We start from the raw sequence: 15,933 nt of genomic DNA on the forward strand, positions 1-15,933 counted from the left end.
CCCAAAATCGCTGATTTCGGTTTGGCCAAGTTATTCTCTGGAAGTCAGACTCAAGGCAACACACTGCGCATTGCAGGAACATGGTAAGCCATGAGTTCTGTTATGATTATTTATCAATTTAACACTATATCTTGAAGCAACGTAGATAACTTTTCTAATTATGCACAAGAGTATAATGGCACAATTCTGCGCACAAGAACAAGCACGGACACAGTTTAGTGGTATTGCATAAGATCATGAATGTGATTGTTATCCGGCCTTGATGTTGCTCTCTTGACTGATTTCTTGCTCTTTGTTTGTGGTGCAAAGTGGATACATGGCTCCTGAATACGTTCAGCATGGACACTTCTCTACTAAATCCGATGTCTATAGCTTTGGTGTCATCTTGCTGGAGATCGTGACAGGTCGAAAGAACTCAAGTTCCCACACTCCAGCTAATCTTCAAAGCTATGTATGTGTATTGCAGCATTGCTTCCTTTCTTCCAAATGCAAAGTTGCATAAAGATTTATGACAAAATTGTCAAAATTAAAAAGTTTTTCCTTTTTCTGTGTTCTTTCGGCTCAGGGTAGCTACTCCAAGCCACGCTCGTCTATAATAATACTGCTTTCGAGAACCAAGCAGTTGCCGACTCGCATACAATACGATTGACTAGTGCCAGTGCTGCCTTCTGAGAAGGTCATTGTCTTACTAAGTAAATTTCAGATTGTTTGATCAGATGATTTCGTTTGTTTCTTAATATAAATGATGACAGGCCAAGAAGGGGTTATCAGAAGTTTGTCTCCTATTGTGAAATGTTAAGAGGGAGTCACGAACTTCTTACATTCATGATCTAGTGCGATCAAAATACTTATATCCGCTGCAGCGACTGCTTCTACCTCTTCTAGTATTATAATTTTTTATCAGAACTCCAACACCGGCTTCCTCACTCCGCCATAAATGCTCTCCGGCCACTCTTTCTTTGATGTATTTTTCAGGTGCTCGGGTTTTGAAATCCCAGCTTAATATGACCTCTTGCGACCTATACCTTGTTTCCTCAATCGTACAAGCCGGGTTGGTTATTTGAGCTTTGAGAGGGTTTAATGATGCATCTGAAAATTTACTACTACGGATAACAGGAAAGCTGTCAGAACTGAAAATCTTGAGAAACGAATAAAGCCGATGACATGAGAAGTAGAAAAAGCAGAGTGTGGAAGCCACCAAGTTATTATTTTAGACATGTGCAGTGTGTTTACCAAGTTATCCAGCATAGGCTTGCACCGGTAAAAATTACCTAATCGGTTTTAAACTTTTTAATTTTGACAATTTTGTCATAAATCTTTGCAAGTCACTGCGTCAGTGACTTCGGGCAAAAATTAGTCAAAAATACTACATTATAGTTTCCTGTATAATAGGTTTATAACTGATTGAATAATTTTTCCACTTGTATTGAAATAAAGGGGGCAAATCATGTATCTCGGGTGTCAAATTTTGTTAAGTTCGGACTTGCTTATACTCGACCGTAGTTCCTAAACACAAATGTTACTAACCTATGCATTATATACTTCTGAAGATTTTTTTTTTGAGTTTTAAGTACTCAAGTTCAATCCGAGCTTTAACTACAGTTATAGGGGCAAAAATTAGTTCTCGGCCGTAGGGTTAAAGCCGAAATGAGCTTGCCCCCAACAAGACTTTTTATCAAGTTGATCTTTAACTTGGAGAGTTAAACTCGATCGAGCTTGAGTCAAGTATCGAACCCCCCCAATGTAAAAGCCAGACCCGGTTCAAGAAACATATCCTAATTCGGTTGTTTATGACCTGGGAATTTCTATATTCTGTGTTCTTCTTGTAGTTAACATCAGGAGCTGGAGTTCCTGCTCCATATTGGGTTTTAAAACATACAAGAACAGGGAAGAGCTCGATGCAGATCCATGCAAACGCTTTGATTTAGAATGGGAGAGACGGTACAAAATAATCGTTGGAAAGTGCTCGAGGCCTAGTTTATCTCCATGAATATTCTCAGCTAAGGGTTGTCCATGGAGATTTGAAAGCAGCAATAATTTGTTGGACAAGGACATGAATCCCAAAATCTCTGATTATGGGTTGGCAAGAATATCTTCTGGGGACAAGTATCTTGGTTACCCAGTTCGGATTTCCTTCTGCTCCTTCCCAAAATCTGTCGCAAACCACTAGCCGATCTCTACCGCCATGAGCTCCTCCCGAGCCAAAAACTTCCGCCGCCGTGCCGGCGACGATGAAGACGATGACGGCGAATCGCACGGAGCTGCTGCCACGGCCACGAAGATCCCATCAAAATCCACCGCCGCAGTCGCCAGAGTTGCTCCGAAACCTAAGAAACCCCAAGCCCCGAAGCTTCTCAGCTTCGCTGACGATGAAGGCAACGACGAAACCCAGCCTCGCTCTCGCTCCAAACCCTCTTCTCGCCCCAGCAAACCTTTGTCCTCCTCTTCTTCTCACAGAATATCTTCCCTCAAGGACCGCCAAGTGCCCGCCACTCCTTTGCCTTCGAATGTCCTTCCTCAAGCTGGCACTTACACTAGAGAAGCCCTGCGGGAGCTTCAAAAGAACACGAGGACCCTCGCTTCATCAAGCAGCTCTCGCTATGCTGCGGCATCGGAGTCCAAGCCCGACCCTAAACCCGAACCCGTCATTGTTTGGAAGGGTCTCGTGAAACCCAATGCTGTTGAACAAACATTGAAGCAAGTGGATGAATTGAGCTCTGATGAGGAAGAGGGTGAAAAGGGAAAGGTGTTGGATGAGAAAAGGGAAGGTTTGTATAGAGATGATGCAGAGAGACGGTTGGCTGCGATTGGAATCGCGAAGGGGCAGGATTCGTCTGGGTCGTCGTTTCCCGATCAGGCGATGATAAATGCAATAAGGGCAAAGAGAGAACGACTGCGGCAATCAGGGGCAGCTGCACCGGACTATATTTCACTTGATGGAGGGAGTAATCACGGTGCGGCTGAGGGTTTGAGCGATGAGGAGCCGGAGTTTCAGGGGCGGATCGCCATGTTCGGAGAGAAGATTGAGGGTGGAAAGAAGGGTGTTTTTGAGAGTTTCGATGATAAGGCGGTGGATGCGCCGTTGAGAAAAGGGACTGAGCTTGAGGATGATGAAGACGAGGAGGAAAAAATATGGGAAGAGGAGCAGTTTAGGAAGGGATTAGGGAAGAGATTGGATGATGGAACTACCAGGGGAGTAACCAGCACTAGTAACATTAGTGCTGTTCCTGTAGTGCCTAATGTGCAGCAGCCACAGAAGTATGCATATACAGCCTCTGCAGCTGGTTATGGTCCTGCACCAAGCATTGGGGTAGCTGCTCCTCCTCCTCCAAGCATAGGAGGGGCAATGGTTGCTGGGCAGGGGTTGGATGATATGTCGATTCCACAGCAGGCTGAACTTGCTATGAAGGCTTTGTCCGATAATGCAAGGAGGCTGAGGTAATCTGTTTTGTTTTGTTTCCAGCGCTGTGGTTTTACTACATGCTTGTGTGAATAGTTAGCGTTATCTTTGCATAATTGCATTGTAGGATGAAATGGAAAATGAATTTTAGTACAGAGTGGGGTCTTAGTAAGGTCTGTCGATTGATTGATTATCTTGATGTGGGGCCTTGTTGAAAGATATATGTTTACTTTGAGTAGAGTGACTTAAGGATTCCAAAGGTAAATTGAACGGATGTTGTTTTTTAAGATTTAGTCTGATGGAAAGTTTGGAATCAGGTTGTTTGATAGAATCAGTTTTTGCGTTAGTTGGTCCAGAGTGTGAGCTTTAATCTGAGAATACGACTCTTGTGTGAGCTTCTTGTTATGTGATATACTAAAAAGGGGATCTTTAACTGCATCTCATGAGGGTAGGCTGATATAGCTTCTTGGGTTGGGAAATCAAAATAATGTTGTCATAGCCACTACTCCTTAATGTTTATACAGATAATCGCTGCCTTGAGTGGAGCATAGGCACATCACGTGGTCATTTTTTTTATCCTCTAGAAACCCACATTGGTTTGCTTTCCTTAATTGTAAAGGCTTGGGATTATAGGTGAACTGCCTTTTGCTATGTTGCACTTGGTTAGTGCAGTATTTTGGATGAATCTGGTCAAGTATTGGACTTTGATCCAGGCACTGAAATGGCATGTGTATGTTGAATCAGGATTGCCGATTGTTATTGAGGCTGATACCAGACCTTTCTTCTTTTCTTTTAATAGCATGGATTGAAATGTTTGCCTGCTGAGAGGGAGAATCACTTCTTATGCCATTGTAGATCTTGTTTCTATGTTTTGCTTGCTACATGGTTTTGCAAATGTTTGGAATCCCCGTCTTTTCAAGATTTGTCAGTATGAAGGTTCCCTTTTCTTCCAATAATGTTAAACCAGGCTAGTGGTTCCCTTCTTCTCACTGGAGACAATCCGTTAGTTGACCTGATGTATGAAGAAAACACTTTTCTCCTTCAAGTTGGAGAACCTAAAATATGTATATGATTCTTTTGCTTTCTGTCAGGAATCACATAGCAAAACCATGTCATCTTTGGCAAAGACTGATGAGAATTTGTCTTCCTCATTGTTGAATATTACTACACTTGAGAAGTCCCTATCTGCTTCTGGTGAGAAGTACATCTTTATGCAAAAGCTTCATGAATATATTTCTGTTATATGTAAGTTCTTGCAGGTATGGCTTTATTTTGTATTTCTTTTATGAATATACTTTTACCATCTTTGTAATATCCTTTGATCCATGGGAATGGTTTCTCTCTCTCACACACGCACATGCCCACCCCATAAAAGAAAAAAAGCACACCTGCATGCACACATGTTGCACCAGTAGTCATAGATACACAGACATGGATAAATGTTAGTAGGGATGGCATTCTTTTACAACTTTTTGCGAGAAGTTAGGAAAAAGGTCAATTTGCTTAGGAATTCTTTTGGAGGATGGGGAAGTGATGGCTTGTGCTGCAAATTAGTTCAGATTCGATTACATCTATTATACTATAATGAAGTACATGGGCACAATAGTATGACTGTTTTGCTGTTTCTTCTTACAAATCGAGTTCTTGTGCTTGCAATGGTGCATTACTTCATGAATTTATAGCTGTAATGTGTTGCCCCAGTTGGTTACTTACCGAGAGCATATATCTTCACTCTTCTAGGATAAAGCTCCTTATATTGAGGAACTTGAGGAACAGATGCAGAAATTAAATGAAGAACGTGCTGCGACTATATTGGAAAGAAGATTGGCTGATAATGATGATGAAATGGTGGAAATAGAAGTAGCTGTTAATGCAGCCATGCTGGTATTCAAAAAAGGTGATAGCAGTGTGGCAACAATAGCTGCTGCAACAAGCGCAGGCCAGGCTGCGGTCGCTGCAATGAGAGAACAAAATAATGTGCCAGTAAAGTTGGATGAGTTTGGTAGAGATATGAACTTGCAGAAACGAATGGATATGACACGGAGGGCTGAGGCCCGTCAACGGAGGAAAGCTCGATTTGATTCCAAGAGATCATCATCAATGGAGTTGGACGCTCCTCATCAGAAAATAGAGGGAGAATCTAGCACTGATGAGAGTGATAGTGAGAGTAGAGCATACAAGTCAAATAGAGATTTATTGCTTCAAACCGCTGATCAAATATTTGATGACACTGCCGAGGAATATGCCCAGCTCTTGGAGGTTAAACAGCGGTTTGAAAAATGGAAAAGAGACTATTCTTCGAGCTACCGTGATGTCTACATGTCACTTAGTGTTCCCAATATCTTCTCTCCATATGTTCGGCTGGAACTTTTGAAGTGGGACCCATTACACGAGGATTCTGATTTCTTTGAGATGAGATGGTAAAGTATTATCTTACCTTTTGCTAATATTTGTAGTCATGTGGAAGTGAGATATCTCTGGATAGCTTGAATGTTTAACCTGTCTTGTAGTTTCTTTGGAAGTTGCATTTAATTATGTATTGACGCTCAGTGGCAAACTCAGGCTAAAGCTTATTTTCACCTTTTCAGGCATTCATTGCTGTTTGATTATGGTCTGCCACAAGATGGAAGCGATTTTGCCCCTGATGATGCTGATTCTAATCTTGTTCCGGGATTGGTAGAGAAGGTTGCACTTCCCATTTTGCATCATGAAATAGCCCATTCCTGGGACCTGCTTAGTACGAGAGAGACGAAGCATGCTGTGGCTGCCACAACTTTGGTCACAAATTATGTTCCAGCTTCCAGTGAGGGTCTGGCTGAATTGTTAGTTGCAGTCCATACTCACTTGGCAGATGCTGTTGCAAAACTTACCGTATGTGTTGTTGAATGGTTTATTTTGATACATGCATACGGCTCGTAGATTTTTAATATGAATTCTTTGATGTCCCATCCACAGGTGCCAACTTGGAGCCCTCTAGTAATGAAGGCAGTGCCAGGTGCTGCACGGCTGGCAGCATACCGCTTTGGCGTGTCTGTCCGTCTGTTAAGGAACATATGTCTGTGGAAAGAAATCCTGGCATTACCAGTTTTGGAGAAGCTTGCTCTTGATGAGCTTTTAGGCGGGAAAATCTTGCCTCATGTTCGGAGCATCAGATCAGATATTCATGACGCGGTGACAAGAACCGAACGGATCATTGCATCTTTATCTGGTCTTTGGGCTGGTCAGAGTGTGTCTGGTGATCGCAGGTGATGAATAAGTTCTTTGTAGGAGACCTATGACTAACTTCAATCTGAGTTACTAATTTTGCATTTGCTAGCGGTGCATAATATTGTTAATATAGCATAAGTGATTCTGTTTGTTTATGTTTACGATTTGTTTTCTGGTGACTGTGGTAGTACAAGTTGATTTTAGTTTCATTCCTAAATACATTATTCATTTACTCAGAGGGTTATTTATTTGGTAATTCTTTGATCTTGACTCTATTCTAGTTCTTGTCTCTCGTGGCTCATAAGAACACAAGGTTTCTTTTTTATTCTGTGCTTAAAAGTGCATTGGAGTGTCTGATTTCTAGATGTCCGGGGCAATTGAGTAATTTGATCTTTCACTGACCATAAGAATAATTAAAATAAAAAATTGTCATCTCTGCGTTGGTTTCTTATTATCTTTCCTAATAGCAGTCTTCTTCTTGGATTCGTTTTGTATGCATCTTTTCTTTAGTTGGGTCTGATCTTTGACTGCTCCATATGGGTTTTGTTTGGTTATTCATTTTCTAGGGAACTTAATGGGTGACATCCTGCAATAATAAGGGTCTGGCTTTGGTTATGGGAACCATCTTCTTCATGTAATCAATTTTCCATGCTGTCCCCTGCTAGCTATGCTTTTGTAGGTTTTGCGGTTGATGTTGAAAAGTGAACACAGTATTAATTTCAGAATCGTATGTCCTCCACTCTTTAAATGTTAAGTCATATTGGTGCCTCCTCCTGTACTCTGGTGTTATGGAGAGAGAGCAGAGTTCATGATGATGCAAGAGTAATCTCATAAGAGAGATTGGCCAGTGTAAGTGTCTCCGGTAATGAGTCACTTGCCACTTGATATTGCAGTCTTCTCCTTTTTGGTAGTCTTGGGCTGACGTAATCAGAATCAGAATCAGATTGGATTGCATATTGATCTTCAACAAGATTGTAATGATTATATAGCAAGGCAGAAGGGATTAGCAAGATCTATTGTTACATTTGCATGATTTGGTGAAGCAGGACTAGTGGTCTTTCATTTTTTTATGTATCAAATGCTAATGCGAGTACATCATGCAGTCACGAGCTCCAGCCCCTGGTTAATTATGTGCTTTCACTGGGAAAGAATCTGCACAAAAAGCACATGTTTGGTGTGACTGAGGGGGAGACCAGTGGGCTTGCCCGAAGGATAAAGAGGATGCTGGTTGAGCTGAATGAGTACGATAATGCTCGGGAAATAGTCAGAACCTTCCATCTCAAAGAGGCATTGTGAGACAGCGTCTTGTGCCAGCTAATTCTGAGCGGTGTGACACCTAGTTCAGAGACATGATGACAAAGCACAATTACAGGGTAATATGCCATCAATAGACTCATAATTGTGCCCCAGAGAATGAGATGATATAACCATGCATATGGACGAAAAGAACAGCCATGAATCTCAAGTGCTTTGATCTCACTACTAAAGGTGGCACGTTATGACTCCTGAGGAACTCTCTCTCTCTCTCTCTCTCTATATGTATATACCTACATTTAAATCCAGGCTCCATTCCAATCTTTCATTTGCATCATATGCCCTTTTGGCCCAATGGACATTTGCAGAGAAGGCAGGCCTTTTAGTCCTTTACGGTGGCAGTGTTGTAAAATTTTGTTGGTGGCAACTGGTTTATTCTCACGAATTCATAAGTTTCTTTCTTGTTAAGGTAGCTACTGAGACCCCATCATGCTCATATTTTTGGAGGACGAGATAGTGTCCATCACGTATCCACTTCACCATCTCGTTCCAATTGTTGTTTTTTGGGCTTACATCAAATAACATGCCTCGGAAGGCGGACCTGATCGTTGAAGACATTTTTGACTCTATTTCAGGAGAAACGCCCACTGTAAAAGTCCGCATTTTTGCTGTAAATAGTTGTTTCCAAGTAACATGAATCGTTTGAATCATATGTTCAAAAGGCTGGCTTTCATCCTTCTTTGTTCTTCCCTTCGTCATTGCTTCCGTTGTCATCTTTATCGTCCGGGGAACTCTAGGTAATAATCAAGACATGTATAATCCAGAATTGCCACGATTTGTTTGCATGTGTATGTGGTTGCTTGCGTGTGTAGAAAGCCACTTGAATCTTGTCATCTGGTATAGTGATGCATACGGCTTAGTGACTCGAATTGTATATTTTTCGGGGCCTCTATTTTGATACACATTGTACAATTTAAGGTGTGGTTGGTGATAATGAAAGAATTCTAGAACACATAGTAAGTGGGGATGGATGTAATATTCTTTTAGCATTAACAATCTAATTTATGAACTTCTCAAACGTACTCAGAAACAATAGTCATATGTCGCATGTGAGAACTTTCGACGGTTCCTAGTTCACGACCACGTGAGACAAGCTAATAGCGTGGCAATTTAGCTATCCTCTGTCTATGATATGGGAAAGCAATCGTACGTCGGTAAAAATATTGAAAAGCTAAGATTATATGTCCATTAACCTAGCACCCTCAGAAATTTACATCGAACAGTAAGTTAATTAATATCGAGTAAACGTTTACTACTACGGATAACAGGAAAGCTGTCAGAACTGAAATTCTTGAGAAACGAATGAAGCCAGTGACATAAGCAGTAGAAAACGCAGAAAGAGTGTGGAAGCCACCAAGTTATTAAATTAGACATGTGAAGTGTGTTTACCAAGTTGTCCAGCATAGGCTTGCACTAGTAAAAATTACTTAATCGATTCTAAACTTTTCAATTTTGACATATTTGTCATAAACCTTTGCAAGTCATTGTGTTAGTGACTTCCGGCAAAAATTAGCCAAAAATACTGCACTATAGTTTCACGCAAAGATTTATGACTAAATTGGTATCCGTAAACAAATATGTTTAGAACTAATTGGATAATTTTTCTGCTTGTATGGAAATAAGGGGTGCAAATCATGTACCTTAGGTGTCAAATCTAGTCAAGTTCCGACTTGCTTATACTTGACTGTGGCTGCTGGATATCGCAGTCAACTAGTTCAATTTGTCCATTCTATTATGGTTCCTGAACACAAATGTTACTAACCTATGCATTATATACTTCTGAAGATTTTTTCAAGTTTTAAGTACTCGAGTTCAACCCGAGCTTTAAGTACAGTTATAGGGGCAAAAATAGTTCTCGGCCGTAGAGTTAAGCTGAAATGAGCTTGCCACCAACAAGACTTTATCAAGTTGATCTTTAACTTGGAGAGTTAAACTTGATCAAGCTTGAGTCAAGTATCAAACCCTCAATACAAAAGCCAGACCCGGTTCAAGAAATTTATTGATTTGATTCATTTCGATTACAACCCCATATAAAAACATATCAGGCTGAATTCAGCTCATTTCCTAATTCGGTTGGTTATGACCTGGGAATTTCCATATTCTATGTTCTTCTTGTAGTTAACATCAGGAGCTGGAGTTCCTGCTCCGTATTGGGTTTTAACACATACAATAAAAGGGAAGAGCTCGGTGCAGATCCGTGCAAACGCTTTGATTTAGAATGGGAGAGATGGTACAAAATAATTGTTGGAAGTGCTTGAGGCCTAGTTTATCTCCATGAAGATTCTCAGCTAAGGGTCGTCCATCAGGATTTGAAAGCCAGCAATATTTTGTTGGACAAGGACATGAATCCCAAAATCTCTGATTTTGGGTTGCCAAGATGATCTTCTGGAGGCAGGACCCATGGTTACTCGGTTCGGATTATGGGGACATAGTAAGTCAAGAATTCCAGTATGATTGTCAACCAATTTTATAGGAAAGTTAGAACCAAGCTACTAGAAACTTTGAATAAACTGTGAGACATTAGTCATCGAAATTTTCTCTATAAATTCGTATTCTTTTCCCACTTCCTGTTTAATGCCAGCTTAGTTGATGTTTTGGACATCTATTTTCACATCTGTATTTGCATGTCTAGAATTACTGATATGATCTTATGTTCACATCGCTCAAACTGATTACTCGATTCTTGTATCATCAGCATGAAGTGGATATATGGCACTAGAATATGTTCAGAATGGACATTTCTCCCCCAAAATCTGACGTCTATAGCTTTGGCATTCTTGTGTTGGAGATTCTGACTGGCCAAAAAAACTCAAGTTCCAGCAATGCAATAGATCTTCCAAGCCATGTAAACGTTTCCAGCACCCACCTCCTGAAATTCTAGTTTTTTGTCAACATTTCAGTGCATTTAACCTGTTCTACTTGTCATAGGTGTGGAATCATTGGAACAACGGAACAACCTAGAAAATAATAGATTCAACCTTGGGCGACGAATGGCCAAGAGATGAAGTCCTGAAATTCATCGGATTGCTATCCGCTCAAGAGTGTGCTGCTAATAGAGCTTCAATGTCTAAGGTGATTATGATGCTCAATGTCACTTCAGCACCTCCAACTCTCACAAGGCCAACCTTTAATGTCCCTTAGAAGAATCCTGGTCCAGGGTCAGCAAAGAACAGTTGTGGTGCGTCTAAAACGGATGAAAAAAAAAGTTACATCAGCGCAAGGTTTCTAAATGATTTTGAGGTTAGAGATTGCATCCACACGGGAGATTAAAGTAAAGTGCATGCCTCAAACCTGCAAGAAGCTCTATATGTCTACGGAATGGCTACATATCCATAAAGAGAGTAGCAACGAATTTTATTATAAAGATTACGATCACACTCGAGTCACTTAACATTCTCATTGTTTTCCAAGTTCTAATTACACCAAATAACTCACTCAGTGTTAAGCCTCTTAAGTCCTTGCAAAATATTCTCTTTAACATCACAAAGAAATTATATACGCAAATCTTATCATAAGATTTAATCGACTTCAACACTTAAAAGTTCTTGATGCAATTGTACGGTCAAGAGCAACAGGCTTACTTTCAAGCACTCCATATGCACGGCGCTTCACGGCTCACATCAACAACCGCGGCTTGCATTTATGCCCTTTCTTTCTTCAACCAAGCCACATCTAAGCCAATAACTTTTAAGCAATATATATATCCACCGCCTGAGGGAAATCCCGGGTTGGTCCGGCGCCGAGTCAAAATAAGAAAGATATTAGGAAAGTCAATCTCCGAAACTTAGTCAATCTCTTTCTTGGAACCCAATCAATGTCGAATTTAAAGACCATGCTGGACTTTCCAACATCAGTAGCAGCAGACTCCGATGCATATTAGGAAATCAATCTCCGTCACTTAGTCTCTGATTCTTTTATTTTATTTTAATTTCCAAAATTCCGATTTTAACTTTAGGCTCAAACTCATGTTTTTAACACTCACTCTAATATATATTTTTATGGTGCAAACTAAGAATCTCAGATGTGCCTTTCTTTCATTAGCCATTCCTATTCTATCTCTGCTACTAGGAATATTCCAAGACAATTTCATCCGACTCTGACCCGGTTTGAGTTGCCAAACCTTAACTTCATCTTGGCTCAAGCAACTGAAGAACTTGCTTCGTTCGCTGAACCTGTCCCGATTTGTTACTCCTTCTAGATTTTAAACTACAATGTGCCACTTTTTCCGGAGATCTAATGCACCAAGGATTCGAGGTGCATTATACTGAGCAATGGTAGCTTTCAGGTAAATCTAAACAATGAATAGATGGTCAAATTAATGCTTCTTTGACACAGACTATTCATCCTTATGTGTCGAAGCCAATCAAGTTACTTGAAGAAAAAAAGACTCAACAAATATAAAATTAGGCCGGCCAAACAGCATTACACCAGGACTCTTTCCTGCAAGTTTTGTCCTTAATTGGGGAAATGGCTAGGACCTGTGATGCCAGTCTTCCTCGAAATATAAACTATTATATTGTTGATTCATTTGCTAGCAAGATGTTTTACAGACATTCAGTGGAATTCTGTTTGGAAAATGTAGTAGTCAGCCTCACATATAACGTATTTGACGATGATCACCCTTCATTACTTTTAAGGAATACGTTGCTGTCTTGATGGATGAATTTCAGCTTGTTCAGATTGTATGGTCAGATCATTTGTTTGCTTATCATTTTAAAATGAGCAAAGGCCGATAAACGGTTGTATCGAAAGCTTCTGTTTTTTTTTTTTTTTTGTAAAATGTGGGGAGTGGGGCATTATCACAAACTTCAAACCCATTAGCCTGTTATACCTGCCATGGCGACTGCTTCAAACTCTCTTGCTGCTTTTAAAGACTTCCAATATTCCCACTCCCTCTTCCTGTCTCTGTAAAGCAGAACATCGCAATGGATTCTCTTCAGTTAACCTTTCTTTTATGTCTTACTCAAGTGTTCTCTTTTACAAAATGCCAGCTTCAAAATATAACCTCTTGCAATTCTGCAATCAACTTCACTTCTGGCAGCATCTTTCCAGTCAATTTGAATCTTACTCTGGCTTCTCTAGTTGCCAATGCTTCAATAAGCGGCTTCGCCACCAGCAGTTTCGGTCAGGATCCTAACAATGCATATGGCCTAACACGGTGCAGAGCTTATGTAAGTAAGGAAGAGTGCCAAACCTGTGTTGAAACCGCAGTCGGGAAGATGCGCCAACTTTGTCCCAGCCAGAAAGAAGCTTTCATCTTGCTTGAAAATTGTTCGCTTAAATATTCAAATCAGAACTTCTTCTCAACTGCTGACAGTTCTTCCAAAATTGGATATTGTAATGTTGTGAAGGCGAGCCAACCTGCTCTTTTTCAGAGTGTTTTGCTCAGCTTAATATTAAACCTTTCATCCTCGGTCATATTGAGTCCTTCCAGATTGGTAAACAGCTCTGCTTATATGGATTCCAAAACGATATATGCTATGGTGCAGTGCACACCTACTTTGGAAGTTAAAGGCTGCTCGAACTGCTTGCGAGATATCATCACATACATGTTAACAGGGTGCAACTTAAACGAAGGTTCTAGGATATTATCTCTGAGTTGTGATCTCCGGTATGAGATGTAGCCATTATCTTTGACATATTCACCTACACCAGCACCGTCACCGCCTCCTCTTTCTTCTCAATATCCTTTGCCACCTGGGTCTAATTCAACAACTAATTCTACAAGTCCCTCGAGCAACGGTAATGATTTTCTTTTGCAATGAATAGTTAGTCAGTAAAATCTGTAAATTAAATAACGTTCAGCTCAATTGCTTTATGGGTAATTTAAGACATCAGGAAGGTGTGTCTTACCTTGCAGGAAGTAAGAAGAAAAGAGCCATTATTTTTGTGGTCCTTCCTGTTGCTGCTGCAGCAGTAGTACTAATGATAATCTTCAGTTGCTGCTTTTGGCGAAAGGCCCACAAAAAAGTACTCGGTAATGGATTCTTTAGCTTTCAAGTTATCAATGCTACATCGCCTCAAGAAACTTGATGCCTCTCTTTAATTTATTGTATTCTAGTCATGAAGATGTAAAACTGCAGTAGTTCTCTGTCAAATATCCTTTTAAAGTTATCTAAGAGAAACCATTCTGGTTTCTTGCAAATCAGATGGTGGTCACAATCATGATGAGAGCATTAGAAGCAAGGAATCGCTGCTGATCAGTTTAAGGAAACTGAAGGAAGCAACAAGAAACTTCTCCGAGGAATACAAGCTCGGCAAGGGTGGTTTTGGTTCTGTTTACAAGGTACTCATCTGCTGATGCTCAACCAATTTATAATGTTAATTTTGTGTGCACGAATTGACTCAATACGAGTAAAATACTAGGGGACATTGTCTAATGGACGAGAAATAGCAGTGAAAAGGCTATCAAGTAGCTCAGCACAAGGGCTACAAGAGCTAAAAACAGAAGTCTTGCTGGTTGCCAAGCTGCTGCATCGGAACCTGGTGAGGCTGTTAGGCTTCTGCTTGGAAGAAGACGAAAAACTTCTTGTCTATGAATTCTTGCCCAATGGGAGCTTGGACAAAATTCTATTTGGTAATGAACACTTTTCACGTAAATTCATATTGTGTGAAAGCTTATTATGTGATTGAGCACCATCGTCTCTTTCCTGAATTCATCTTAACTAAGTCTTGAAATGCCCCACATCACCCAAGCGTCATAGTTTTGCCGTTCCTTATCATAACCTTCAGGGGATAGGAAAGCAACTTCATATGCACTGTTCTCTCCTTTTTAAGTGACATTGTGCTCAATCTGTGTTTGGATGCGGATGTAGATCAGATCAAAAGGTTTAGCTTGGAATGGGAGAGACGTTACAGAATCATAGTTGGAATTGTGCGCGGCCTACTTTATCTGCATCAGGATTCTCAGCTGAGGATCATTCATCGTGACTTGAAAGCCAGCAACATACTCTTAGATGAGGAAATGAATCCCAAAATCGCTGATTTTGGTTTGGCCAAGTTATTCTCTGGAAGTCAGACCCAAGGCAACACACTGCGCGTTGCAGGAACATAGTAAGTCTTGAGTTCTGTTTATGATTAACTATCAATTTGACACTATTTCTAGAAGCAAGGAATATAGCTTCTCTAATTACACACAAAAATACAATGGCACAACTCTGCATGCACGCACAAGCACAGACACAGTGTGGTAATGTGTAAGATCTTGAAAGTGATTTATATACAGCCTTGACATTGTTCTCTTAATTGATTTCTTGCTCTTTGTTTGTTGTGTGAAGTGGATACATGGCTCCAGAATACATTCAGCATGGACACTTCTCCACTAAATCCGATGTCTATAGCTTCAGTATCCTGGTACTGGAGATTGTGACAGGTCAAAAGAACTGGAGTTCCAACAATCTAGCTAATCTTCAAAGCCATGTATGTGTTTCGCAGCATTGCCTTCGTTCTGCAAAATGCAAAGTTGCATTAGTATGTTGGCTTGGAAATTATATCTACTTGTGCAAGTTGTTGCAGGCATGGCAACATTGGGCCAATGGGACGGCTTTGGAGCTCCTAGATCCAACCATAGGTGATCAGTTCCCAAGGTACGAAGTCCTGAAGTGCATCCAGATTGGCTTGATGTGCGTTCAAGATGGTCCTGCTGATAGACCTTCGATGTCCGAGGTGATCATGATGCTCAGCAGTTACACAATCTCTTCTCCAGCGCCTGCAAGACCAGCCTTTTATGTCCCCATGGAGAAAGAGGAACCAGGCTCAGCCAAGGGATATTCCAATGGATCTTCAAGTGATCAGCTCAAAACTTCATCTCTGCAAGGATCTGTAAATGAGGTTACAATTAGTGAATTGTGTCCACGCTAGGGATCCAAGAAGAAGAGTCCTAGTGCCAAATGCAAGGTGTCGTCGACCATTTATGTTAGATTATCCTTTTATGCCTTTTTTTCCTTGGTTCTTTCAGATCTGGCAAGCTACTCTAAGCCTCGCTCGTGTAAAATAACACTGGTTTCGAAAAC

At 40.7% G+C, this 15,933-nt stretch overlaps 2 protein-coding genes across 3 annotated transcripts; both read left to right on the plus strand.

The window, feature by feature from the left end:
- The first annotated feature begins 1,703 nt into the window (after positions 1–1,703).
- On the plus strand, positions 1,704–8,571 carry LOC104424815 (transcriptional repressor ILP1). Of its 2 annotated transcripts, none has more exons than XM_039304837.1 (6): positions 1,704–3,437; positions 4,490–4,659; positions 5,141–5,820; positions 5,989–6,271; positions 6,356–6,652; positions 7,711–7,841. In XM_039304837.1, exons 1-5 carry the CDS (start codon positions 2,186–2,188, stop codon positions 6,647–6,649), a joined length of 2,679 nt encoding a protein of 892 aa, XP_039160771.1. In that variant the 5' UTR covers positions 1,704–2,185; the 3' UTR covers positions 6,650–6,652; positions 7,711–7,841. The 2 variants fall into 2 exon arrangements, with proteins under 2 accessions (XP_039160771.1, XP_039160770.1); XM_039304836.1 differs by having other exon boundaries at positions 1,707–3,437; positions 6,356–6,645; positions 7,711–8,571.
- Positions 8,572–12,846: 4,275 nt separating this feature from the next.
- Positions 12,847–15,822, plus strand: LOC104427197 (cysteine-rich receptor-like protein kinase 19). Its single transcript, XM_039305052.1, has 6 exons — positions 12,847–13,541; positions 14,033–14,207; positions 14,288–14,498; positions 14,737–14,974; positions 15,199–15,340; positions 15,437–15,822. The coding sequence occupies exons 1-6, from the start codon at positions 12,847–12,849 to the stop codon at positions 15,779–15,781; spliced, it is 1,806 nt and encodes a 601-aa protein (XP_039160986.1). The 3' UTR covers positions 15,782–15,822.
- Positions 15,823–15,933: the final 111 nt, after the last annotated feature.

The sequence above is a fragment of the Eucalyptus grandis genome, chromosome 11 (genome assembly GCF_016545825.1).
Source record: "Eucalyptus grandis isolate ANBG69807.140 chromosome 11, ASM1654582v1, whole genome shotgun sequence".
Taxonomy (NCBI): Eukaryota; Viridiplantae; Streptophyta; class Magnoliopsida; order Myrtales; family Myrtaceae; genus Eucalyptus; species Eucalyptus grandis.

What these genes read in the sequence shown, in the direction of transcription:
- LOC104427197 (XM_039305052.1), top strand. Translation starts at nt 12,847, where the DNA reads ATGGATTCTCTTCAGTTAACCTTTCTTTTATGTCTTACTCAAGTGTTC. An exon ending in GTTTTGGTTCTGTTTACAAG is followed by an intron (nt 14,208 to 14,287) that starts GTACTCATCTGC and finishes GTAAAATACTAG; the next exon opens with GGGACATTGTCTAATGGACG. An exon ending in CTTGGACAAAATTCTATTTG is followed by an intron (nt 14,499 to 14,736) that starts GTAATGAACACT and finishes ATGCGGATGTAG; the next exon opens with ATCAGATCAAAAGGTTTAGC.
- LOC104424815 (XM_039304836.1), top strand. Translation starts at nt 2,186, where the DNA reads ATGAGCTCCTCCCGAGCCAAAAACTTCCGCCGCCGTGCCGGCGACGAT. An exon ending in TTATATGTAAGTTCTTGCAG is followed by an intron (nt 4,660 to 5,140) that starts GTATGGCTTTAT and finishes TCACTCTTCTAG; the next exon opens with GATAAAGCTCCTTATATTGA. An exon ending in ATGCTGTTGCAAAACTTACC is followed by an intron (nt 6,272 to 6,355) that starts GTATGTGTTGTT and finishes TCCCATCCACAG; the next exon opens with GTGCCAACTTGGAGCCCTCT.